Raw genomic sequence first — 25,270 nt, forward strand, 5'->3', positions numbered from 1 at the left:
GACAGCCCTCTATGCAATTGTTTGGTGTTCCTTCCTTTACTTCTATTATCACTTATTAGCAGTGTGGTTTGGGAAGTTTTTCCTCATCCTATATTGCATTGCTTCAAAGCAAAATGGAAGGACTCCCAAGATACTCAATTACACTATCTGGCCTACCTGCCCATGAAACTAAATGCCATGAAGGAGGGTGTCAATGGCTCTTGAATCTATTCAGAATTGATTCATTTTTCTCCCAAATAATAAGCAGTTATCTTATTTGGATTACATAAGCACTGTATTCAGCTTTAAGGCAAATCCCACATGGTACCACACATTTGGTGCTGAAATATAGTAAAAGAAAACTTAAGTTTGAATCATTTTCTTAAAAATCTTCAACCAGAGTCACATTTCTGTGCGTTACTATGCAAGAAGTAAAACAGTTTTACATTACTTCAACCTATATTTAGTTGGAACTTAGAATGTTGTTTTACTCTGGTCTTTCATACATAAATTCACATTCTAAAGATATCCATTGGAAAGTGCATTAGCAAAGTCAAAGTTTTGATCCACATAGTTAAATGCTTTTAAACAAAGTTCAGAAATACTTTCTTATGAGCACATGCACCAGGGGCAGGGGAAGGAGAAATAATAGATCAGAGATAGTTCTCTCATTCTTAGTTCCCAGGTATTCTTGATTCTGTACACTTTTACCAGTCACAAAACAGAATTCATATGGCTTTGAACATTCTACTTACTACTCCAAAACTGAAGATATCAGATTTAGGCGTTATTTCTCCTCGCAAAGCTTCAGGTGCCATATAGGCTGCTGTTCCAACAACTCTATCAGTCATGATGGTTTGTGTAAATGTTACAGATGCTCTTGCAAGTCCGAAGTCAGAAATTTTGGGCACATATGTATCAGTTAATAAGATATTTGCACTGGTGGAAAGTGAAGAAAAATGAAAAAATATTTTTCCAAACCAGTAACTTGGTTTTATTAAAGGCAAATAACTTTTTAGTAACTAAATGCAAACTGGTGTTCTGAATGTTTCTTGAAATATAAGGTCTTTATTCATATTTCTTTATACATATATACATAACTTTTTTTGAAATTACTCAATTTCAAAATGAATTGCTCTAAGTAAAGTAAGATCTGTCTGACAGGAAGACAAATCCATGCAATTTTTCTTGTGCATGCATGCAAAGAAGAAACAAACAAATAAATAAACAATCAAACAAAAAAAGACACAAAAAAAGATGAAAAAAAAAAAAAAACAAGAAAAAGAGCAAAATTGGGTATTGGATCACATCAGAATTCTTAGTTGTTAAATCTCTGAACCAATAAAAGCAGGTTTTATAACTATTATCTAATACAATATCAACCATTACAAATTCCCATGTAAAATGAATAACAATACTTATATTCTTCTCTTGAAACGTGCTGTGTTTCTATTTGATCTCCAGCTTTTACTGGCCTTACAGAAAACCCGAAGTAGGAGGCCTATCTAATAGATCTTACATTTCTGAAAATTATTCAGTGGAATGAATTGCGGCATAAATCCTTCTACTATTTCTTATGCTTGTAGAATTTGGAACCATTTCAAAATCACTTATTTAATATTTATAATATTTCTCCTTATTTTCTGACCCCCTTACTGGAACTTATTAACAAACTAGATAGCCAGATGCAACATGTAACACTAGAAACTTACTCCTAACTTGCCATTCTTGTTCACTAAACCTTGTCAACAAAAGTAACACAGCTGCAAGCTACAAAATGTCACTTGGCACTAGAACAGTTGTAAAAAGCATTATAATATATAATCATTGCAAGAAGCCAAACATCAGCCAACCGGTTTCATAGTTAAAGCTTGTTAAGTAGGAACAGGATCACAACTTCAAGTTGATAAGCAGCTCTGATCTCTGAAGAGTCGAGTTACAACAGGTCACGTTGTGATACACCACAACAGAATCAAATTTTATTGCAACTGTCAAGCTCCAAAAGATACATGCACTATTTCCTGGGTATAACCAACCAAAAAGCTATGGTCAATTCTGAGAACACCTATTCAGACATGCCCTCACTAGCCTACAGAGAAGCTGTTCCAGTGCCTGGGTAGTTATGACACATTCCAACGTAACAGATGAAAAGACAGCTAAGTTTTACTTCATTTTTCATTTTGCTAAGTTTTAACTGGGAGTGGCAGCAATATTAACAACACCAACCAAATCGCTTGAACTAGTCACGGTGAAAGTGCAAGAGGTTACAAAATGGAATTCAAGAATAACAAAACAAAACTCAGTCCTGTAATATGATCAACTCACAGCAGTTAGAAGGGTAGAGCAGCACAAGGGAATGAAAATGAGTCCCTCCCAGGCATTACACTTGTCCAGAAGCTTAAGCAGGGAAGAAAGAAGAAGAAACATGAATTGTCAAAGCAGCAGTACATTTTATGAGGGAGCTGAAGTAACAAACTCTTTCTGCATAGGCTGAATTCACAAAATGTATACATTCTAGATGTAGCAGAGTTGTTAGAAGCCAGAAAGTGACTGAAACATTCATCCGTGACATTCAACCATTCCGTTTCTCCTCATTAACTCACAAAAGGAGTAAGGCATTTAGGGCTTTTCTTCAAACATATATACTGTGTTGGTATTTCAAAAAGAGAACCAAACTACTAGCAAGAAAGGGAGAAATAAAAATCACAGAATGCAAAAGCTTTTTCTGATCTCTGATATCCCTAGAAAAAAAAATCTGGTATAACAACCAAGTGAACACCACATCAACCTTGAAGAGCCCTGAATTTCATAAACCTGACTTAAGTCATTTTTAAAGTCTTCATAATAAATAGAAAGAAACCAAAGGGGACACTCAGAAGAAGTGTTCTAGGAAGAAAAAAAAAGGCTGGGTTTTCATCTGAAAAACTCCCAATTTAAGAACTCATAATGTTCTCCAACAGCAGCTTTTTTGTTAGCAGCAATTGCAAAACAACAGAACTTCTGTGTGTCTTTGCAGCACTCAAATAACTGTTTGATAGTGACAGATTACAACAGCCCCAATTATCTCTAGAAGTCTGTTCTGGCCGTGTCCTTGCGGCACAGACAAGATTACGGTGATGGATGGCACTTGCAGAAAAGATTGTGCCCTTGAGTGAAGCAATGATTCTTTCAGTCTGTTCCCTCTAACAAACTTTAACAGGGTACAACAACGAAAAAGCAGACAGTGATAGTCAGCAGCTTTTACCTTTTAATGTCTCTGTGAATATGATTATTGTCATGCAAAAAGTTGATGCCATTTGCTGTACCTTGAGCAATTTTACATCTCGTATCCCAAGAAATTGGTGGAGTGTCATTCTTGAATAAGAAGGGAAAAAGGGAAGTGAAAACATGAAAGTTTATTATACACGTAGATACAAAATGTCTACACAATACACATGATACAAAACAACAACAAAAAAAACACAATCCAAAACAATTGCTCGCCATATGTTGTGATTTTCAAAAGATTAATGGCATTTTAAAAGATTAATGGCATAGATTTCTTAATTTACTTTGACAGTCACATATAGTTCTCTTCCCCACACTCTGCATCAGGTTAATTTACTTTTTTTTTTTTGCAGGTGTTCTCAATAATATTTGATGCTGAACCTGTATGACAAGCTACTTTGCAAAGAAGTATCAGCATCTACTGCACCTTGCTCTTTGCATCAGCACCAATACCAGTGCCTTTTAAGTCAAAGCCCATCACTCCAAGCAACCAACATTTTTGTACTATTAATAAGAAGTTAATCTTCCAACATTTCCAGACTTAACACTTTTCCAAGAGTTTAGCTCAATCCACTCTAATAACTAGACCTTGGAAGCGAAGACACCTTTCAAAGTGCATTTCAAAAGCACTTTTTAATCTTGTCAGTAGCCAAGGGAGGAGGATTAGAGTATTTTATCACTCCACCACCTCCCTTGCCTGCTCCTCAAAGCCGAGACAAGAAGCAGATGACATAAGAGTTTATGCCCCAAACAAAGCCAATGAATTCACAATGAATCCTGCTTTATCAGCATGCACACACATTCAGTATATGCATTCCTCACCTATTTGACTTTATCAGACGAGGACTCTTTCTGAATTTATATTGTAAATTTGTCTTTTCCTTGTAAAAAAAAAATTAGTTTAAAAAAAAAAAAATGCATTTCTAATTTTAGCTTTCAATTACCACTATTCTTCTCAGCTCACTTGTTGATAATGGCCAAAGTTACATGTATATGAAAACATTCATCCCTGTCAAGGACAGTCATTTCTACAAATAAACTTGCACTGTCTTAAGCAAAACTTAACCTCTCTTCTACATTGACTCAGCTGGAAAGCAAAACCAAAAAACCTGCATGCATGTAGGTACCTGAGCAAATCAAACAAACCAGCCTGAGAAAGCAGTGCTACCAAACACATCCAGGCCTTTCCCCATTCAGTGCTACTTATTCTCATCCTAACACAATTCCTTCCTGTTGGGGCAAAGGTGGAAACTTGCAGAGAAAATGTCTCCAGTTGAAATGTAAAGATTTTGCTCAGAGTTCAGCCTGATCAGTATCCCAACCCAGCTCTCCATCCAGCTCAAGCAACGCTTGAGCCAGCACAGCAGGAAGATCAGTGCAGAAAAAGCAAAGCTACATTTTTGGGTTGTGGGGGCATGGGTTGTTGAACAAACACCAATTTAAAATGTTGAACAGATGACAACCTCAGAAGTTGCACCTGCTTAATATAAAGCGGGTTTTATACGGTTAAATTACTGTGATTACTGTGGACACACCTAGCGGGTTAAATCTGGTTTACCATTTTTATCACTCCAACAAGGGCTGGTTTCTCCCTCATACACAAAATTGCCTTTATCAAAAAAGAACCAACTTCTGTGTTATTAAAGGCCAAGGCTAGAAGATACATCATTTGATTAAATCAGATGAAAGCATTACACAAAATAATAATTAAAAAGAAACATACCCCATTTGTTTAGGTGCTTCAGAAAGCGATACACAGACTAGGAACATCATGTTACAGCTGCTATCACAAGGGCAGTTTTACAACACAAAATCTCAGGGGCTAGCAGAGAACAAGCCAGTGTCAGAAGCAGGAGCTGCAGCACCCTCTGATCCACACCACAAAGGCACAGCAAGTCCAAGCTTCCCTGGACTTCGGGGTACTTGGGGTACTGGTACATCACATATTACTCTTCCAGTAATCTTATATACATCTGTATATAAGATTACTGGAAGAGTACTTCTCATCATGTGTCTTACTTCTAGAACACAAGAGCAAGTAGTAAAATATTGTTTGGCCACTACGGTTTGCTACTGTTCCAAAGGGATTTCAGAAATAGCCCCACTTTAACAAAGTAAGGCAGCTGGAAGCTAGAAAAGATTTTACTTACCAGACAAGCAAGTCTGTCAAGCAATGAACCATTGGGCATGTACTCATACACCAGACAGGGCTGGGCACCATCACTCGAGAAACCAAGCAATTCCACTAGATTCTCATGCTGACACCTGTGGCAACAAAATTCTATTCAGATATGTTCTGCCAAGCTCCTAACGTTTGTGAGAAAGCAAGGCAGAGGCAACTTGCTCCCCCATGCCACATTCCAGCCCTACTGCACAAGAAACTAGCCATTTGTCAGCAGCAGTGCTCTGATGTGACCCAAATACACTCATGCTCTATATGAAGTTTAGCAGCATAAGGTAAATTTTCAGGTTAAGACGAAAATAAAGGACAATGCTAGCTAAAGTGTTATCTAGCAACTCACATTCTCAGAAAAGGTTATAGTAATATTTATGATCTGCTACTTACTTCGCCATCATTTCTATTTCTTGATCAAATTGCTGTTTCAAATCCTGAGCACTAATATCAACCATCTACAAAGAAAGTATTTGACATTAATATTGCTGTACATATTCAAAAATTGGTCATTGTTCACAAACCAAGTTGTTGGCCTTTATTTTAATTATTTACACATAACACCTACTTAAATACTGCTTACTGTATTTTTTTACTGAATTCAAAAACAAACAAAGTATCAGAACATGGTCTTTAATATCATGTAACATGACATTACTGGAGTAATTAATCCAGTTTCATCAGTCACCAACTTAGCATAGAATGGTTTGGGCTGGAAGGGACCTCAAAGCCCACCCAGCTCCAGACCCCTGCCATGGCAGGGACACTCCCCACCAGCCCAGGTTGCCCAAAGCCCCATCCAGCCTGGCCTTGGGCACCTCCAGGGATGGGGTACCCACAGCTTCTATGTGCAGCCTGCACCAGGGCCTCACCAGCCTCACAGTAAAGAATTTCTTCCCAATATCTAATGTAAAACTGCCCTCTTTTAGGCCCCAGAGCTGAATGCAATGCTCCAGGTTTCACCAGAGCAGAGCAGAGGAGGACAATCACCTCCCTTGCCCTGCTGGCCACGTTCTTTTGACACAGCCCAGGACACGGTTGGCTTTCTGGGCTGTGTGCACACATTGCCAGGTCACACTGGGTGTTTCCACCAACCACCATGCCCAAGTCCTTCTCCTCTGGGCTGCTTTCAATTCGTTCCCCACCCAGCGTGCATTTGTGAGTTTTACCTCATTGGATTCTCCTACTTGTGCATTTTATTTCACTGCAGTTTCCTACTAAAAGCACTTACTAGTTACAAAATTAATTATTCACACAAAACATTTATTACAAAGACTGAAATTATACAGCAATACCTATTTAGTTTGTTTAGCTTGTGAGTCTCCCACCTGACTGTGCCATAGGAACTAGAAGGGAAACCTCGCCTGCTCCCCTTCCCTTCTGCCCCTTCTTGTGTGCAGGGGGAGGAAGGGAAATGAGGAAGCACCCTGCTCATCCCAACAACTATCCGAGCCACCATAAGGACTACTGAAAGGTAAGACATCATCTCTGCTGACAGTGACAGCATGCACAACACACAGGACTACAGGATAAGGTTCTCAACTCAACTGATGCTTAATGTAGGGATGCTTTTTGAAACCTATCATTCAACGCCTTCCATGGACAGACAAGACTATACTATATGGTCATTTTTCAGAAAAGATGTTGAGGATAACTCACAGCAGCAAGTTTCTTGACAGCCACGTTTCTGCCATTGATGTAGCCTTTGAACACCACGCCAAAGCCACCTTCTCCCAGCTTATTACCTCCATCTGATTCTGGTCGTGCATCAAAATTATTTGTAACACTTTCCAAGTCACGAAACCAAAAGTTGTGGAAATCTAAGAGAGATATATGCCATTTAACACAGAAATGCATTTTTGCTTATGGGACAAGCACATTGAATTGATTCTCTGTCTATCTGCTACAACACAGATCCTGACATAACAGAGCCCTACTTTCTGATGCAAGGAAATAAATGTAAAAAAAAATAATCTTTCTTTTAAAAAAATATCTTTCCTTAGTCATCTTTTCTCCAACCTTCTCAGGTATTTCTGATATTTAAGATCCAGCTCTAAAGGACAAGGTGCTAAACAGTCTACAAAATCAGTATTGAAAGAGGGCAACAGGTTTATGTGTAGCACTAAACAAATTACAACTTGATTAATAATTAAGTTTTCCATTACAGTAGCCACACTAATTGCAGGGTGCATCTCATATTCTAATGACTTATTATTACCACAAGCTTCATTCACGGTCACACAGAAGAAAAAAAAACAAAAGCAAGGAGATAGGAATGTAGTCATTACTCCAACGTGCTCCTAGGATTTATTTCACAGAGGTGAAGGACGGATCAACAAAAAAGATTGTACCTAAATTTTGCAAACTAAGCACCTACCCGTGTTACTAGACTGTGAGCTGTTGTTTTCCTGACTTAAGTAGGAAGCAGTTGAAGGTTGCTCCTCTGTATTCTGAGAGGGACTAGGTTTTACAGCTGCCACTTCTTTTTCCTGTATAGGCAGCCGCTTCTCATCTATGGGCAAAGTTTCCTGCGAAGAAAGAGGTAACGTAACTTCTTGTGCCTCCTTGACAGCTTCTGAAAACGGAATTTAGAGAAAGCGTTAACTGTGTTAGGAATAAGAAAACAAACAAACAAGTAACATTATGGCATTTTTAACTTAGATTATGCAAAATATAAACTCCATGAAAAGATTATATTCTTCTAATGTGAATACTATAGGGTTTTTATTCAAACTTGCAGCACTCTAAACCAATTCTATAAAGCTTGTATTGTAAATAATGACAAAGCTATCCACTGTAGGTTATTTTCAGCTAATCCTTTCTGACCTTCAGGTTGCTGTGAGGCTTTTTAGCCCCCCAAGGGCTGCTGACAGAGCCCAGAGGGGTGGGTTACCTGGCAGCAGAAGGCTCGCCGGTGCCAGGAGCTGGTTCCTGAGCAGCAGCTCCACCAGGTCCGCCACCGTGCAGTTGGTGGTGCCCCAGTCGTAGAGCAGCTCGCAGGTGGGGCTCTTCCCCATGCGCTCCAAGGCCTCGAACCTCCTGAAAGCACAAATTAGGAGAGGCTTTGAGAAGAGTGCCGTGGGGAGGCAGGGGCAGAGATCAACGGCGAACGCAAGGACGTTAAAAACGAGGATGTAACGGATTGCGTGAGGTACTCAGAGACATGAAAACCAGCACGGAAATTCACATTTGGGTGTAACACACGCAAATTCAACGCTGTGTTGGGGACGTGCAGTGCGTTTTACGTGTCCGTGGCTCTGCTTTATGCTGATTTTGGCTGATTTCGCCGCGTATCGCCTGCCTGGAGAGCCAGGCGGGGCGGAAGGCAGAGGACCCGGGCTGGGACCAGCCCCCGCAGGCACCCCCCGGGGCAGCGCAGCGCGACCCCCGAATTGCTGCTAAAAACCCCAAAAACGGGGCCGCGCTGCGGGACCGGGGAACTTCCCGTTAAGCCGGGGACCTGATGTGCAGCTGCGTGTATCTGCTCTCCCCCGAGGGGCCGGCGATGTCCGCGGCCAGCCGCCTCCAGCCGTCCTGCGGGTCGATGTACGCGGCCAGGCGCTGCAGCAGCCCGTAGGGCAGGCGGCGCAGCGGGGTGCTGGGGCCCAGCGCCCGGCTCATCCCGCCCGGAGCGAGCCCACCGCGTAATTCCCCTTTAAGAGGGCACGGCCTGGCGGAAGCGCGCTCCGCTCCGCCTTCTCGGGGCGCTCCACTGGGAGGGGGAATAGAGGGGGAGAGCTCTCCCCCCCCTCCGCTGGAGGGAGTTGGTAGCGCCCCCATGGCTCCCTCACGGCTCCCCCGCGCCCCTCCCCGCGGCGCCCCCTGGCGCCATCTTGGATCCGTACCCCTGCGCGCGGGGCCGCCTTTATTTCCACTTTTATTTAAATTTCAACCGCGTGTTTTTAATTTTACCTCCATTTTTAATTCTGACTCGATTTCGACTTTTAATTTCTCGCCCCGCGGGGGGCCATGCTGCCTTCCTTCGGCTACGCCGCCGCGCACAGCGGCTTCCGCGGCACCCTCAAAAGCTGCCCCGGCGACTTCGTGGTGCGGGAGCTGCCGCTGCCCCCGCGCGGCCCCGAGCGGCCGCGGGCGGAGCCGGCTCCCCTCAGAGCCCCGTCCCCCGGCGGGCAGCAGCCTGCCCCGGGGCTCCCCGAGCCGCCCGGCGACCCGCTGGCGAGCTGCCTGGGCGAGGAGGCGAGCGAGCGGCTGGCCCGCTTCGCCCGGGCGCTGCGGGAGGCGTGGGGCGGCGGGGAGCTGAGCCTGGGCAGCCCGGGGGGCAAGGCGGAGCGGGCGGGGGTGCACAGCGCCGTGCGGCAGCGCTTCCCCTTCCTCGCCACGGCCACCCGGGGCCGCGAGGTGGTGGTGAGGGGCGACGAGGGCTACCGGGAGCTGCGGCAGCTGGTCAGCGAGCCCGAGGCCAGCGGCTTCTTCAGGTTCCTGGACGCCAAGGCGGAGGGCTCCACCTTCTGCTTCGAGCCCGACGCCGACAAGGAGCACCGGCGGGCGGTGCACCACCTGCTGGGCAGGAGGTTCGGGAAGCTGCTGGAAACCAAGAGCTTCGCCCTGCCCCGCGGGGACATGGCGATAACCGTGCGGTTCCGGGGCAGGCGGTCCCGAAAACGGCCTGCTGAGGGCTCCCCTGACGGGCAAGAAGTTTACACAGGTAAATATCGTGGTTTTAGGAAGTGTTGGGGCTGTTCGCCCACGTGCCTGGTGACAGGGCGAGGGGGAATGCGCTGAGGTTGCGCCAGGGGAGGTTTAGGTTGGATGTTAGGAAGAACTTCTTTACTGAAAGGGTTGTTAGACATTGGAACAGGCTGCCCAGGGAGGTGGTGGAGTCACCATCCCTGGAAGTCTTTAAAAGACGTTTAGATGTAGAGCTTAGGGATATGGTTTAGTGGAGGACTGGTTAGTGTTAGGTCAGAGGTTGGACTCGGTGATCTTGGAGGTCTCTTCCAACCTAGGTGATTCTGTATTACAGTGTTCTTCACTAACACTGACCCTCAGAATCACTTTACTATGATACATAGGCCTGATGCACCCATTGCTTATCCTAAAATAAATCTTTCCCAGTGTAATATAGTTCCATCACTGAAAAACAGACCTGAGATGGGTGAATCAAGTTACTGCAATAATTTACATAAACTGTTCAGCGTTAATGCTTACAGTTCTTTTGCCTGTATCTCTAATTCTCTGTTATTCCCCATGCGTTAGTTCTCCCTTGAAAGAAGTTGAGGGATTTGAAAAGATGTGTTTTCATGTTGTACAGTTTAGAAAGGTCAGATTTGATTTATGATCTCATTTCTTAAAGCAGTTGTTTTCTAATAAACCAAGTGTTTCTAAGAATAAGACATGTTATTTGAATTGTGTTGCATTTTGTCAGGTACTGCTCTTAAAGCCAGCAGAGGATTGATTGTTCTGAGTTTTGTTTAATGCATCTTTATTCTTCCCATTCAATACTGGAAAAAGTCCCATTTCCTTTAATTTTGTGGGGTGGGAGAGGAAACAGTGGGAGCACTGTTTCTTTGCAGTTTCCATGCTGTCATAGTTTGAAGGGAAGAACAGGACATCTGCTCTGGAAGAGCACCTGTATGATTTGCATCAAATTTCTAATAATTCTGAGATGATTGTTTCAGCTTTCACCCTTCAGAAAGAAAACCTAGAAACACTGGAAGCAATTGGCATCTTGGCTGCTGAACTTGGAGTTCTTCCTTCAGACTTCAGTTACACTGGCATCAAAGACAAGAAGGCTATTACTTACCAACCTATGGTTGTGAAGAAGGTTACTCCTGAGAGGTACTAGAAATCTGGGTATATGAAGTTTGAGACATATTTTAATGTGTTAATCAGCAGATTGCACCATGTTGATACTTAAATGTTCATTAAGCAACCTAGTCTACTGGGTGGCATCCCTTCCCATGACAGGGGGGTTGGAACTGTAGGGCCTTTAAGGTCCCTTCCAACCCAAACCGTTCTGTCATTTTACCACTGTGTCTTCCCCTCCTGTAGCACAGTGGTAATAGCTTTAATATTTTGTGGTTTTAGGATATATACAGCATAAGATTCAAGTCCACCGGTGTGGGAGTTTAAAGAAAAGTCTTCCCTCATTCATTTGTTTTAATAATACGAGTATACTATATCGTCTGGGACATTATCCTACTAACTCATGCTCATGTGATCCCCTTCACAGTTTCCTGAATACCGTCTATTGGCAGGAACAGAGAGGGAACCTATACTACGTGACCCAACAGTTTTCCACAAACTATCAAAGTATTATCTAGTGGTCCACAGACAACTTAAGAGCCATATACAAATTTAAAAAAATAAACTAGATCACTGCAATTTTACTTTGGACAGATGCTCTTTTAGAGTCCTGAATATCAGCTTCTCTTACATCGCCCAGTATAGAAACCTGAGACTAAGTAAAGATGCCACCAAGTGTAAAGGTTCTGAATAACATGACAATAATACAAGTCATGCCATTCGGTTCCTCATTTTTGTTACTCTGTACAAAACTCAGTGGGTAAAAATATATATATATATATATAATTAAGTTCTGTAGTAGTAACTGCAGTAAAAAAAATGCTGTTGTAAAAAACATAACTTATTTCTTCCCCAACTTTAACTTTCTAATGGTTTTTAAGTCCTAGAGAAAAAGAACAGTTCCCAAATAAAGGGAAGTAGAATTTGTTTTTAGGGTTTGAAATTAACATAAATAAATAGTGATAGTAGAGTTCCGCTGCAAACCAGGCTATAAGGCCATTTGTTCAAGAGAACAGGCAAAACGTTGTCTTAATGTATAAACATTTAAGCAAAATAGTTAAATTCTTCCAAGCCTCCTGTATATCAGGAAATAATTTATGAAATTGTTAAAATGTTTCTTAACAGGTAAGCTGAAATTTCCCTTCATTTGAATGACTGTTTAATACAAGTAAGAACAACGAGATTGAGTGGATACTTTAAAGGGCAGATAGTTGAACTGTCAGCTGTGTTTCCAATTACAGGCATGTGCAAGCATACCCAGAGAATCAGTGTTCTGAGTTTGCTTTTGTTAAGGCTGACCAAGAAAGAGCAAATTGTGTTCTGGAGACCAATAGAGTGGCAGACATTACTTTTTCGTTTTTATTTATTTATTTATTTATTTTAAAGATTTTTATGACTGAAGAATGAATTATTCAATATATATTTAATATATGAGTTATTCAATTAAAAATACAAAATTCAGTTTGGTTGCCTTGAGAATGTTCAATGAATTGCTTCATTCCAACACCCATCATGCTACAAAACATAAATGCAACTGAAGCAAACGTTTTAGAAGTGTTTATGGATAACAACTGAATTTTAAGACTGCTATCTCTGCATTTGCTTTGATTTTTCTCATAGTAATCTGTTTTAAATCTATTTGGAATTCTTAAGCCTTTTTCGTTCTAGTATAAGGTAAAGAAGACATTTATTGCTATAGTTCTATAGCTTTTATAGCGGACGGCTCATAATTTCTCCCAATTGTTTATGCAGGTTGAAAGAAATTGGAAGCAAAATGGAAAAAAAAGGCATGAAAATACAGAACATACATTCAGCATCCCAGCACCTTAGGCTTGGTCAGCTGAAGGGCAATCACTTTGATATAATTGTGAGAGATCTCAAACTCCACAGTCATGACTCCTCTGCAGATTTGAAAGAGAGAATATCTGAAGCAATGGAAAATATTAAGGTAAAAAAGCTGCATGGCTGCCAATAAGGGGTTGTAGTTCTGTGCTATAACACAAATTGCTTTAAAAAAATGTAATGGCAGAACAATGGTAATATTTCCCTTCTTTGATGTTTTCGCTGTTTTGTGGCCTTCCTGCATTATCCTTGGAACAAAGCTGTGATCTGAAGGAGGCCCATAAGTGAACTCATTCTGTGTTGCAGGCTTCAGAACCCAATGTGGTGCAGCAAGGCAGAAAGGAAAGCAAATTGGTAGCAAATGAGTATCAATAGGTGAGCTGTCAACCAAAGTGATGTGTTTCACAGTGGCAGTTGGTAGGATAAAAGAATATAGTTACACATGTCAACTGCTTGCCTTTTTTGGTCATGTGAAGAAAATGCATGTTTGGCTTGGGTGAAAAAATGTATACTTTGATGCAATAAATATGTGTGAAATGTCTGTAGCGGACAAAGATCCCCTGAAATCAAGTGGATTTTGATTGCTGTTATCCTTTGTCTGATGATGATGCGGGTTTTTTCAGGTCCTATCTTAAGTCTCTGAGAAAAGTAGAAGACAATCATGGAATGGAAAATGTTTAGATGTTTTGTATAGCAGTAATTACCCTTGCTTTCTAAGTAATGGCTATAACACAAATTACTTTAAGAAGATTAATCCAGGAATAAAGACTTGAATGAAAACCATCCAGTGTGCAAAAGCCAAATACATGACGTGTAAAAATTTTGGAAATGTATTTGATTACTGAAAAAAAAAAAAAGATCAACTGGTGCTTTAATGCCTTTCTCTCTTCTACATCTGGCCTTTTTACTCTTGGTCTTTACTACTGTAATAATCATACAAACAATCTCATGAAAAAAGAGCACTTTAAAGAAAAAATGTCCAACAGTTCATACCATTCATTACTTTTGCTCTGCTGCATTTGCTTCGATAGATAATTTGGCACGTAGAACTCTCTTTGATTTGAACTGAAGTAGTATTTACAATAATTACATATAAGTGATTTTGTTTCATTTACCTAGGTGTTTGTTTTTTTTTTTTAATGAAGAGAATAGAACTTGATTGTCTTTTTAGACCTTTCTAAATCAGTTGCTAAATTAATGTAATGAGTCATATTTTTGTTTTGTTATTTCAGGATTAAAAAAGTGTGTGTATTTTGGATAAATACAGATATGTGTTGTATGCTTAGTCTCACTGTTTTGATGTTCTTAACATATTTATTCTTTCTAATTCTAGACAAAAGGTTTTGTAAATTACTACGGACCGCAGCGATTTGGCCAGGGACAAAATGTTCAGACAGATCAAATAGGATTGGCTCTACTGAACGGAAAAATGGTATTTTCATTTTGTAATATAAGTAGTTACTGTCAAGTTCATTTTACATTACTGTTGCAATGTCTGGTGCTGGGGCTGACCTTCCCAGGGAGCAATTTCATTTCTGAGATAAACCCCTCTGTGTGCTGGAAGTAATTGCCAGATTAGTTCTGACAACAACACAAGCATGAAGATTTTCATGCTGAATCAAGAAAATCTGTAAGCAGTAGGTGCAGCTGCGTGTAGCTGAGGAAGTGATTCTCCTGTCTGTGATGGGAATGTGATCATCATCATGCCACTTCTCGGGGAGGTGGCTGCATTCCGTACAACATTTGAACTCTAAAATGAAGCAATCTTTATACAATGCCTAACCTGTAGCCTCTTTATCCTCCTGGGGGTCTATATTCCTTTTGCAAATGTCACAAGATACTACATAGGATCGTACAAAAGGATTTGCTTTTTCAATGCCACAGTAATTTGTCTGCTGTATAGAAGAGAGTGCTGCTTTCCATTATTCCTTGGCTACTTGCCCAAATCTTAGTTCTGAGCAAATGTTCCCCTGTAAGCTAAGGAGAACTTATTTCTTAAGTAATAACCCTTAAGATAAGAGTCATATACTTTTCAGTGTATCTAGTGTAGTATTTGGCACAGGCTTAAGACAGAATCAAGCTCTACAAAGTCAAATGAATACTTGAGTATCCTTTTCCTCCAATACTGTTTTGATTCCAAGAGAATTGAAGGGCAGACCATAAAAGTAGCTGTTGATGTATCTGACGTTTTGAATTCTGATATGTTAACAGTTGACACAATGTGTCAGTCCCTGCAGAGTAATGATACAAATCTCTAGTCTTAACTCAGTTACTTTTTAATTTGAAACATGCATTTGTGTTAAAAATGTGACAGTATATGTTTACACAGTCCCAATACAGAGGAAGACAACAATGTTAATAAAAGAGATGAACAGGGCGAGTCACAGGCTGATGTAGGTGGTAGCGAACTGTGTGGCTCCACCAGTGTTACAAGTAGTGTTTTCCCTGGCACAGCATCAGTTCAGTATTAAAAGAAAGGATTGTTGCCCCTCTGTGTGAGTCTAAGGAAAGCGCTCAGCTTAAGTGTTACACGAAACATGCTGCAGGGAAGCAAGAGGAAGGAACTTTCCTGCTCAGGATAGAATGATGGTGTTGCAATGCAGAGGAGTCCTAACTGGATGTTCAAGAAGACATTTCTCATAGAGCTTTGAAAGCAATCTCATGCCTTCTTTGTGACCAGAACCTTTCCTTAATCTGAACGTAACATAGCCACACTGGTGGCTATGCTGTTTGTGATGTCTTCTGTGTCTTTCATGTAGACCTTAAAGAACTGAAATGATTTTGAGAGGTTGCAAATCTGTCAGCAGAGATTTGGATGCATGATTGTCTGTTTAGTTGACAAATAATTATTTTTACGTGCAGAAAATATAAATTATTAATATTGTTCTTTATAGGTGGAAGCTGTGAAATTATTCTTCACGCCTGAAGATACCGATGACCCTGTAAACAAGGCAAAAAGGCACTTTCTTCAGACTGGTAAGTCCAGTTAAATTGTCTGTTCATCAGTTCAGCATAGGTATTGGGAGGGAATAAAGTGTTGCTGCACAGAGAGAGACTGTTTATTTTGCTGTTGCTTTATGTCACTTATGGCATATTCCACAGAACTCCTGGAACTGCACGTATTGCTTTTAATAATGAGATAAAGATCAGGCCCTAAATGTGCAAAATAGCGGAAAACTAATGTATTTCAGGTGCAAGGCAGAAATAAATGGCATATAGCATAATGCTTGAAAAGACTACAGTATTATTCTCAAAGCAGTTTTGGCCTCCTTCAGTCTGTTAGCTTTTGGAATGCAGCTTTTTCCTCTCTAATTTAGAAGGAAGAATGCAGAATGAGGCACCCAACTGACACTCAGCATTTACCACGTTTGGGCATCAAACTTTATGAAATTTCTATAATAATCTTTGCTCCTGGGTTCTTGCACCTTTGGGCTCTGGTTTTATGTCTTTTTAATTATGTATCTTCCTCCACACGTTCCTCTAATCTGCCTTCTTTCTTCCTTGAACTGTTCAACAAAATATGCCAGAAACAGCGTGCTGAGTGTCATGTTTATTTCTGTCATTCAGCCAGCCAACTTTCCCTCCAAAATGAAAAATTTTAAGTTGCTCTTGACCGCAAATGTTTGATCTCTTCAAATCTTCCACATCTGTTAGCCTGCTTATCACTGTACGTTGACACGACAGCTACAATATGTGGCTTCAAGGGACACGGAGACTTTTCATTTCACAGATGAGATAAGATGAATCATTCTGTGTTATACATTGCTGTGTGATGCATGGAAAGACATTGATGTGGATTCTGTAACAGCTGCTTGCCTTTTCCTAAAAGAAAAGGCCATGCAGTGGCTCCTTCAGATAATCGCTCTTCATAAGAAAAATTAGGAAGGAAAAATATGTAAAACGTAAGATTTTAAATGTAAAACTTATTATATAATGTAGTACAAATCTGATTAAATATAATTTCATCTTGGTTGAGGCCTAGACTTCCTAGTGGCCCTTGTGATTTTTAAATTTAAAAATAAAGACATGTTTTTTTTACCCCCTATGAAATACATTTTCAAATGACTTAAAATCAAAATTTAATTATCTTCCCTAGGTGGTTTTCTACTTTCAGTTACCCGATCTAAAAAAACTTTGGAGCGATGAAATACATTTCTAAGAAACTGCAACTGGATTGAATAACCGAATGACCTCTAGTTGATTTTATCCTGTGTGAAATACAGAGAACAGAGTTCATGGGACTGTGTTGATAGGCGTATAAGATGGAATTTGTCTGACATGACACATTGAAAGAAAGGGAATAATAACTTAAAAGTCAGCATAAAGGGGTTAGACTGACACTATTTATTCATACCTGATTATTTCATCCTTTTAAGTGTGTTTTTTCCTGTACATAGTATTTGGAAAATTGGTGATTGCTTATATGGTTATTTTTGTTTATATCAGAGGATGCAAAGGGCACGCTCACGATGCTGCCGGAATGTAAAGTGAGAGAGAAGATGTTGTTACGTGCTTTAAATCGTTATGGTGTAAATCACGAAGGCTGTACCAGAGGATGGCTCAGCATTCCTCACTCCATGCGTATATTCTATGTCCATGCTTATTGCAGTAAAATATGGAATGAGGCAGCATCGTATAGGCTGGAGATTTATGGTTCAAAAGTTGTTGAAGGTGATCTAGTCTTCACTGAGGAAAATGATGAAGGCCTTTCCCTGAATGACAAGGTGAGTTTTTACAAAATAGTTCTGGTGAAAAATAACCGTAATGCACTTGAGTACATTCATATGTCAGACAATAATCCTATGCTTTTATTTTGGTATGTTTATTAAATTAGTTACTGTTTGTGGTAAATCAAAAAGAGATACATTACTTCTTTCCCCTTTATCACGAAGAGGCATATATGCTAGATGTGTTTTAACAGTTTTTATCTGTTTTGGCTATTCATTTTAGTGAAGGGATGAGAAGGGACAGAATGGCAGAATTGATGTATGTAAGAAATTATTCTGCGTGGCATCTGATGCTCTTCTTAGAATCTGGCGGGGGAAAACCTTCAGATTAGGCTTTGGGTGGACCGATATTATCAGTCAGTGTAGATCAGTGTAGATCTGAGTCTTGCTTTCAAGGTCAGGCTTTGCCATTACATACGTTACTGAATGTAAGGCCACAGTTCAAGTTGGCCTCAGACTGAACTGCTAATCATGCTGTAGCTACACAGTCAAAGCATGTTTAGCAAAATTTCTCTTACTCAGGCAATTAAAACAAATTGATGATGAGTCTAAACTGTTGGCAGCTGTTCAAAAATGCACTCCTCTTCTTGAGAAAATAGTAAAGAGCAAGGGAGTGTTTCTGGTTGCCCATAGCACAGCCTTGGTGCTCTGCATGGAGCCACAGGTGAGCAAATATCTTAAAGCCAGCACTGAAATGTATGCTGGCCACAGGCTTGGGCATGCTGAAGTCCATTTCTGAAACAACCAATCTCTTCTTTCAGGGTTAACATACCTTTTTCTTGACTGGATAAGGAGACAGGTATCCTTCTCCCAATCATCAGACAGAGAATATAATTTTGCAATGTTTTAATTGAAAATAAACGGGGGTGCATGGGCAGAACGTATCTCACTTCTTGGGTGGAAATTCTTATAAATTTGAAAGCAAAAGTACTTGAAAGGTTAGTGAGCAATTTCTAGTCCCTGTAAAGAGTAGTTTCTGTTTCCATTGTGATTTTTCTTTTTGAAAGTGAAGGTTAATAAACCAAGTAGGTGAAATCAAATGAAGAGCAGATCCACCAAATTTAGTAATAAGTTACTGAGTTTACCATATATTCCTATATTCCTATTCAATGGAACACATTTTAATTAGTATTTTTGCTATTGGCAATGTAACATAAAATTGTAGATTATAGTAAACATCTCTAATATTTTTCGCAGCTGGAATAGATTATTTTGCCTTGTAGTAGTCAAATAATCCTAGAATGCAGAGTTTTTAAACTTTTAAAGCTTAATTTAATTTTTTTTAAGTTTAAAATAACTTTACTTTAAAAAGTTGTTTTATTTTTCTTAACATTTTATCTGTCTTGCCAGGTTCATGTTGTCACTGCTCCAGAAGAGTCAGCTAACAAATATTCTATACACCAAGTAAGTCTGTCTGAAACATTCTGAGTTGACGATTTCTTTATTTGATTAAAATGTTTTGTTTTAAAGATAGTAGGAATATATTAACTGGTGCAGTCTTATTTCTTGCCAGAATGCACATTAAAGAAAACACATGTGAACTAATCTCCACCCTCTTAACAAATGGAAGGAAAAAATACTTACTTTGTAATGGAAATTAGTACAGTGTCATTTGCAGTATGGTAATATTTTTTTTGAAGTTGGATATAAATGCTTTGAAAATTTATTCAATCTATGTCTGGGAAAAACACTTGAATGGTTCATGTAATTGTTGAAGGCTCAGAGTCCTGTGAAGTCTTACGTATGTAACTTAATATCTTTATTTCTGTATCTTTCCCAGCAAGTAAGGAAATTCATGTTAGTGTATTTCTAATTTGTTTTAGAAATCATGATATATTTATTATTTTTGCTACTTTTCATTTAAATTCTGTTCAAGTAATAGCACGGCTGTATTTAGCAAAAGAAGGAGCTGTTTTGCTATTTCAGGACCCAGAATAGAAGGTTTAAACACATTTACGATTGTAATCGCATTTCCTTAAAGGGAAATTGGTGAATTTTGTTTCATTTTTTTAAATTTGTTTTTATTTTTTCCTTGAAGGTTGTTCTTCCAATGGTGGGACATAGTATCAAGTATCCCAGTAATAAAGTTGGGCAATGGTACCATGAAAGACTTTCCAAGGATGGACTGCAGATGTGCAAATTCAGAGTGCCTCCACTACAACTGAATATACCTGGATGTTACAGACACATTTTGAAAAATGTTCAGAATCTGTCATATTTTATAGAAGGCAGTGAAGAAGGAATCAAAAATGAAGACAACCATCTGAATGAGTCAAAACTCTCTCTTCATGTATCGTTTGACCTTGATCCTTCGTGTTACGCAACGGTCTGTCTAAGAGAAATAATGAAATGTGACTTTTAAGATACCAATTAATGAAAGATGGCAGGAATATTATAGCAATGGAGATATTTTATGTATAATGCCAAGAAAGTGAGGGAGAATCCCACTTTCAAGCCAGAAACATGAAAAATTAATAGATTGAGATTCATACTGAATGGGGAAAAAACAACTCCAAAATCCTGGTTCCAAAAACATGCAAATCCTTGTATGCACTGGAATAAACAATGCAAAGCTGCGTGTCATGTCAGACAGGTTTAACAGAACTTAAGCTGTGAGCTGCAAGCACAAATTTCGTATTTTTGTTGATGTCCTACTTGCAAAGTTACTTTCTGGGAACAAATACAAACAGAAGTATATTTTATTTCATTATATTTTTTTAAAAGCTGGTTTATACTAAATGTTGAAGAACATTGAGTAGCCATTATGTCGCAAGTTTGTAGCCTACAGGTACCTAACTAAAAAGCTGCTGTACTGAGGTTCAGTAAATATTTGTGTTTTTGTTGCATTCAGGCACCAAGTCTTAAAAAGGTGCAAGTCCTTAATCGACAGTAACGAGTCATCTGGCACATTGTCAGAGAGTTGATGAATACAACTACTTAAATTCATGCTAATGATTCCAGGATTAAGTAGCACATAGCTTTTTAGTTAGTGCTTATTCAATTACTTGATGAGGTGTTTAATTAATATAATTGCAAAAGTATTTATAATAAAAAACAAACCCTGTTTTATTGTTTACAGAATGCAGGATCTCTTTCTGTAAAGCCTTGTGGTGACAAAGAATTTTTAATGGAACCATCCCTTGGGAAGAAAAAAAAAAAAACTTTTATATTCTTAATTAAAAAAGTCAACTGTGATAAAATGAGTGCATTTGTGGACAACGGAAGAATGTCTTTTACCTTGACTTTAGTGTAAGGCTTTTGCCATGGTGTTCCACAATATTCATGTGAGCAAGTTAGGGCATTATGTTCTAACATAATGGGTGGGCAAACAAGCAGATAAAAAAAAAAAAAAAAGGGTTGGAAGAGGCTAGGAGAGTAATGGTTAACGGGAGTGAATACCATGGGGGATTCTTCTGGGCCCTCTGCTGTTTAACATCGTTGTCACCCTCAACAAGTTTGCTGGTGCAGGTTTGGTGTAGCTCACACCAAATTAAGGGAACAAATGGATATGCTGGAGGATCCAGCTGTCATTTGGGGAGACCTAGATGTGCAACTGGAATGTCCTGACAGGAACCTTATGAGAGTTAGAGAGCAAGAAGATGGAGCCAGGCTTCACAGTGGTGTGTGGCAGCAGAACAGGAGACAATGGGCATGAACTGAAATCAGGTTTGGACTGGTTGTAAAGGAAAAAAAATTCCCCCATGAGGATGGTGAGACAGTGGAACAGGCTACCCAGACAGATTTCTAAGACCCAACTGAATAAAGCTCTAAGCAAGGTGGTCTGACAGGTGGATCCCACTTCGTGGAGGTGGCTGGAATATAGACCAGAGATCTCCTCCAACCTGGATTACCCTGTTATCCTAACCCAAGAGTATTGTGTTTATTCAAGCTGTAGATGGCAGTATGACTTAAAAGTAAAAGGGAAAAGTCTACCCAGTTTTACTGAGAGAATTAATAACATGAACTGAATTCTGTATATGGCATCAGTCTTTCAGTTGTTGGTAATAGCTGAGCAAGATAAATCTCCCAAGGTTGATAAACTATTTATTTATGCCACTCTTATGGAAATACAATTCCCATGATTTCAGTGCTTGTATAAAATTGTGACGGATCCAGATATTTCACAGCCTTAAGTAAGAGGATTACTCTGAAAGTCTGTGTAAGTAATTCAAAAATTGACCTTTAGCTTTTGTATGGGAAAATAGACTGTCATGCAAACAATAGCTACAGAGCCACTGAAGGCAACTTACAATGCTTGCTCTGTTACAGTGTTTACTTTACACCTCAGGTTTATGGTATGCAGCCAAAATAACTGAAAAATCCATTTCCCTGCCACGACCCATCTGAGGCAGCTTTGTTCCTGTCTTTTCAGTATCACCTCTTCTGTATTCCACCTGCCTTTAAAAATACCTGTCTTCTGAAAAACTGTTTATTACCCAAATCATGCTAGTACAGCACAGCTCAGAAAGAGTTGTCCTGCCACCGCTGACTAGGAAAACTGCTACGATGCAGACAAGATGTTGCATGCAGTTACAACAAACAGAAGAAATGAATTAGCACTGAAGTTCCATTTGGACTACTGTGATTGTCTCCCCTGCGTCTCAAAAGAGCCTTGAAAGCCAACTCCTCACAATGAGATTTGAATACATAGCATTAAAAGTTGATCCTTGATTTGGAAAGATGCAAGAGGTCAGATTAAAACATTTTTGACTGAAAGGCATGCTATTTAAAAATAAAAGATCAGAAGATGGTGTTAACAGAGCTCCTCTATAATCATTTTAGGCTCATTTGTCAGTGCTTCTATTGAACACTCAAAGGGCTAATCTTCTTAAGCAAATCGTTCTTTCAGCAACTTGAAGGTGAAAGAGCTAATTATGTGTGTCCATGGGTTAAATTCCTATAATATAAATGTTCTACTAGGGAAAAGTCAGGTTAGCTATTAGAGTGTTTGTATGGTAAACATCCTGCTTATTTCACTGGGCATTTATTTTTAATTCATTCTTTTAATCTTAGCAGCTATTTTACAGGATTAGGTACATGAACTGTTGGATTCAAGGAGTTTCGTATGAGTGCAATACTCAGCTATTTAAGTCTAACCTACATAAGCAAAACAGCTGTGCCCCTGCATTTAGAAAAGAAGATAATCACTGTGTGCTGATCTGAGTTTAAAAAAAAAAAAAAGGTCTTAGTCATCTCTCATTTTACTAAGTACTTTTATTGCTAACATCCTTTTCTGATAAGCCTTAAAGCATGAAAAGAGGCCTCTGATTCTGTTTCTAACAAAAGGGGTTTTAAGTTCAATAGCCAGTTGATTTTTTTCAGTGTAGATTATAGATAATTAATTGGGCATTTGAATAGGAAAAATGCAAATGTTCTTAAAGCTGTGAAATCCTGTTACTTTTAATGCATTAAAAATTTGACAACTAGTATTATCCTTGATAAGAATGTACAAATTTTCAGACCTTGCAGAATGTGATGGATTAAGGTTACATTCCCATCATAAAGGCAGTTCAGAAGCCAGGTTGATATGTGATTATTGGCCCAGCTCACTCATGCAACTCCATTAGCTCCTCTCTTAGCATCGGTGCCCGTGAGCTGGTGATTTGACCTGTCACACCCAGCTGATGAGCACAAAGCTCCTCTCCTTTCCCTTGAAGAACTTCTGCCCAGAATAAAAGCTTAAGAAACCAAGTTGAGAAACTATTAACACTTTATCCCCCACCCTCACAAAAGGCACTTCATCTTGAATTAATATAAGCCAAATTTCAGAACTCTGCATAAGAGGAACTGTATTAATACATGGCAAAACTACTCACTTGTGAAAGCACAACAGGAATCATTTAGAGATTTCACACTGAAGCTATATAGAATAAATATGTAGAATTAAACTGAATTTGGTTTTAGAGCCATTCTGCTGCAATGCTTTGAATCAGTGTTCAGTCTTGCACCTTACCCTGTCTACGACTGTTTCCATAAGCGAACATGTAGGAAAGAGTAAAGCAAGGGAAACATTTATGGTGCTTATCCTACAACCATTTTCACCTCAGACAATTTCCTGCACCTGAATGGTTTGTCCAATCTTCCCTTGAATATATTCAACTTCTTCCCAGAGTTCCATGTTTGATACCTGTTATATGAAGAATCACCAGAATTGCCTTTTTTTTTTTTTTTTTTAATCTGCCCCCTTCTGACTGATGGTCCCTGGCTTTTGTATTTCAATACACTGGACAATGAAGAGTCCATCCCTATCCATTATCCTGGTACCTGCAGTTTGTATGCCCCTCTTTTATCCCCCAAAAGAATTACTTACCACAACTGAACCCCTGTGAGGCTGCTCCTATGAAGGCTAATCCATACACTTGATGTACTTCCATGAACAGTTTCCATTTTTTTAATATACCATTTTGGAGATAAAGGATCTGGAATTGCACACAGTTTTATATTCAACGACATGGATTTCTACACTGACTTAGTGATGCTTGTTTTGTCCTGTACGTATCCTGCCCAGAGCAGCTGTGGATGCCCCATCCCTGGAGGTGTTCAAGGCCAGGTGGGATGGGAGCTTTGGGAAACCTGGTCTGGTGGGAGGTGTCCCTGCCCTTGGCAGGGAGTGGAATCAGATGATCTTAGGTCCCTTCCAACCAAAACCATTTTACAATTCTACTACTCCCAGTATGTGATTGGCTTTTCAACACACCCTTCTTCCCTACTCACTGAAGCAATGTGTTCTTGAAAGTAGCTATCACAATCCTGACATTTCCCCCCAGTCAGGTGAAAGCCCATTATTTTGTGTGTGAAGTTGGTATTGGTTTTGCCTGTGTGAGTCACTTTACATGTGTCTACACTTCAAATTTCATCTGCTGTTGTATTCCCCGTCACTAGCATCATAAAAAAAAAAAATCTGCAGTTCTTCACACTCTACCTTTATCTTTGTAACCCTGAGTCACTCAGCATCTTCATTTGTCTCAGTCACCTCCATGCTCCAATCCTTAATGCAGCCACTGTGCTGCATTCCAGGGCCTTCGGTCTTATGCAGAGACCGCTCAAAGGTGTGTGGTGACGGCTCTGTCAAGCACCTTTCGGGAGCTCAAGTGCACCCTCATAGCTGCAGCAAGCATTTCCCCACAGCTCTTAACCCTGCCACAGAACTCCAAGGGGGCTGTAAGGCAACACTTTACAGAGGCCATGTCAGTCCTTCCCAAGTAGATCATAATTATTCAAGTATCCACTATGTCTGTCCTGTGATAGATTTGCCTGTTGCAGGTCTCTGGTTTATAGGCTTGTAGTTCCTCTCATTTTCATTATTTTTTCATCTCTTTCACACAGTATCTAACTAACAGTTATATAATTTGATGGCTTAGATATCTACTATATCATTAAATAACTGCATAACATACATATTGTAGTTACCTCTATTCTGAAGTTGTGTTGAAGGTATGAGAAAGTATTTTAAAGTGCTGCTGGGATTTGGCTGATCTTGGTTTGGATCTGTACTCTGCCCAGTTCAAGGTGGAAA

General features: G+C 39.7%; 2 protein-coding genes across 3 annotated transcripts in view; one reads left to right on the forward strand and one right to left on the reverse strand.

Moving 5' to 3' along the window:
* IRAK4 (interleukin 1 receptor associated kinase 4) overlaps positions 1–9,471 on the reverse strand; it is a 16,972-nt gene extending 7,501 nt beyond the window's left edge. The window contains exons 1-8 of one of the 2 annotated variants that reach the window (XM_068669380.1): positions 9,332–9,471; positions 8,313–8,458; positions 7,797–7,994; positions 7,079–7,239; positions 5,813–5,877; positions 5,397–5,511; positions 3,224–3,333; positions 735–918 (exon numbers count right to left, since the gene is read on the reverse strand). In XM_068669380.1, coding sequence (XP_068525481.1) covers positions 735–918; positions 3,224–3,333; positions 5,397–5,511; positions 5,813–5,877; positions 7,079–7,239; positions 7,797–7,994; positions 8,313–8,436 — 957 coding nt within the window. In that variant the 5' untranslated portion in view covers positions 8,437–8,458; positions 9,332–9,471. Of the gene's footprint in view, positions 1–734; positions 919–3,223; positions 3,334–5,396; positions 5,512–5,812; positions 5,878–7,078; positions 7,240–7,796; positions 7,995–8,312; positions 8,459–8,879; positions 9,105–9,331 lie in introns of those variants that run through there. The other variant, XM_068669379.1, reaches the window with a different exon arrangement.
* On the forward strand, positions 9,389–20,835 carry PUS7L (pseudouridine synthase 7 like). The gene is made up of 8 exons (XM_068669378.1): positions 9,389–10,085; positions 11,059–11,218; positions 12,938–13,133; positions 14,361–14,459; positions 15,922–16,003; positions 17,474–17,751; positions 19,105–19,158; positions 19,793–20,835. Exons 1-8 carry the CDS (start codon positions 9,389–9,391, stop codon positions 20,114–20,116), a joined length of 1,890 nt encoding a protein of 629 aa, XP_068525479.1. The 3' UTR covers positions 20,117–20,835.
* The last annotated feature ends 4,435 nt before the right edge of the window (positions 20,836–25,270 follow it).

The sequence above is a fragment of the Anas acuta genome, chromosome 1, assembly GCF_963932015.1.
Source record: "Anas acuta chromosome 1, bAnaAcu1.1, whole genome shotgun sequence".
NCBI lineage: Eukaryota > Metazoa > Chordata > Aves > Anseriformes > Anatidae > Anas > Anas acuta.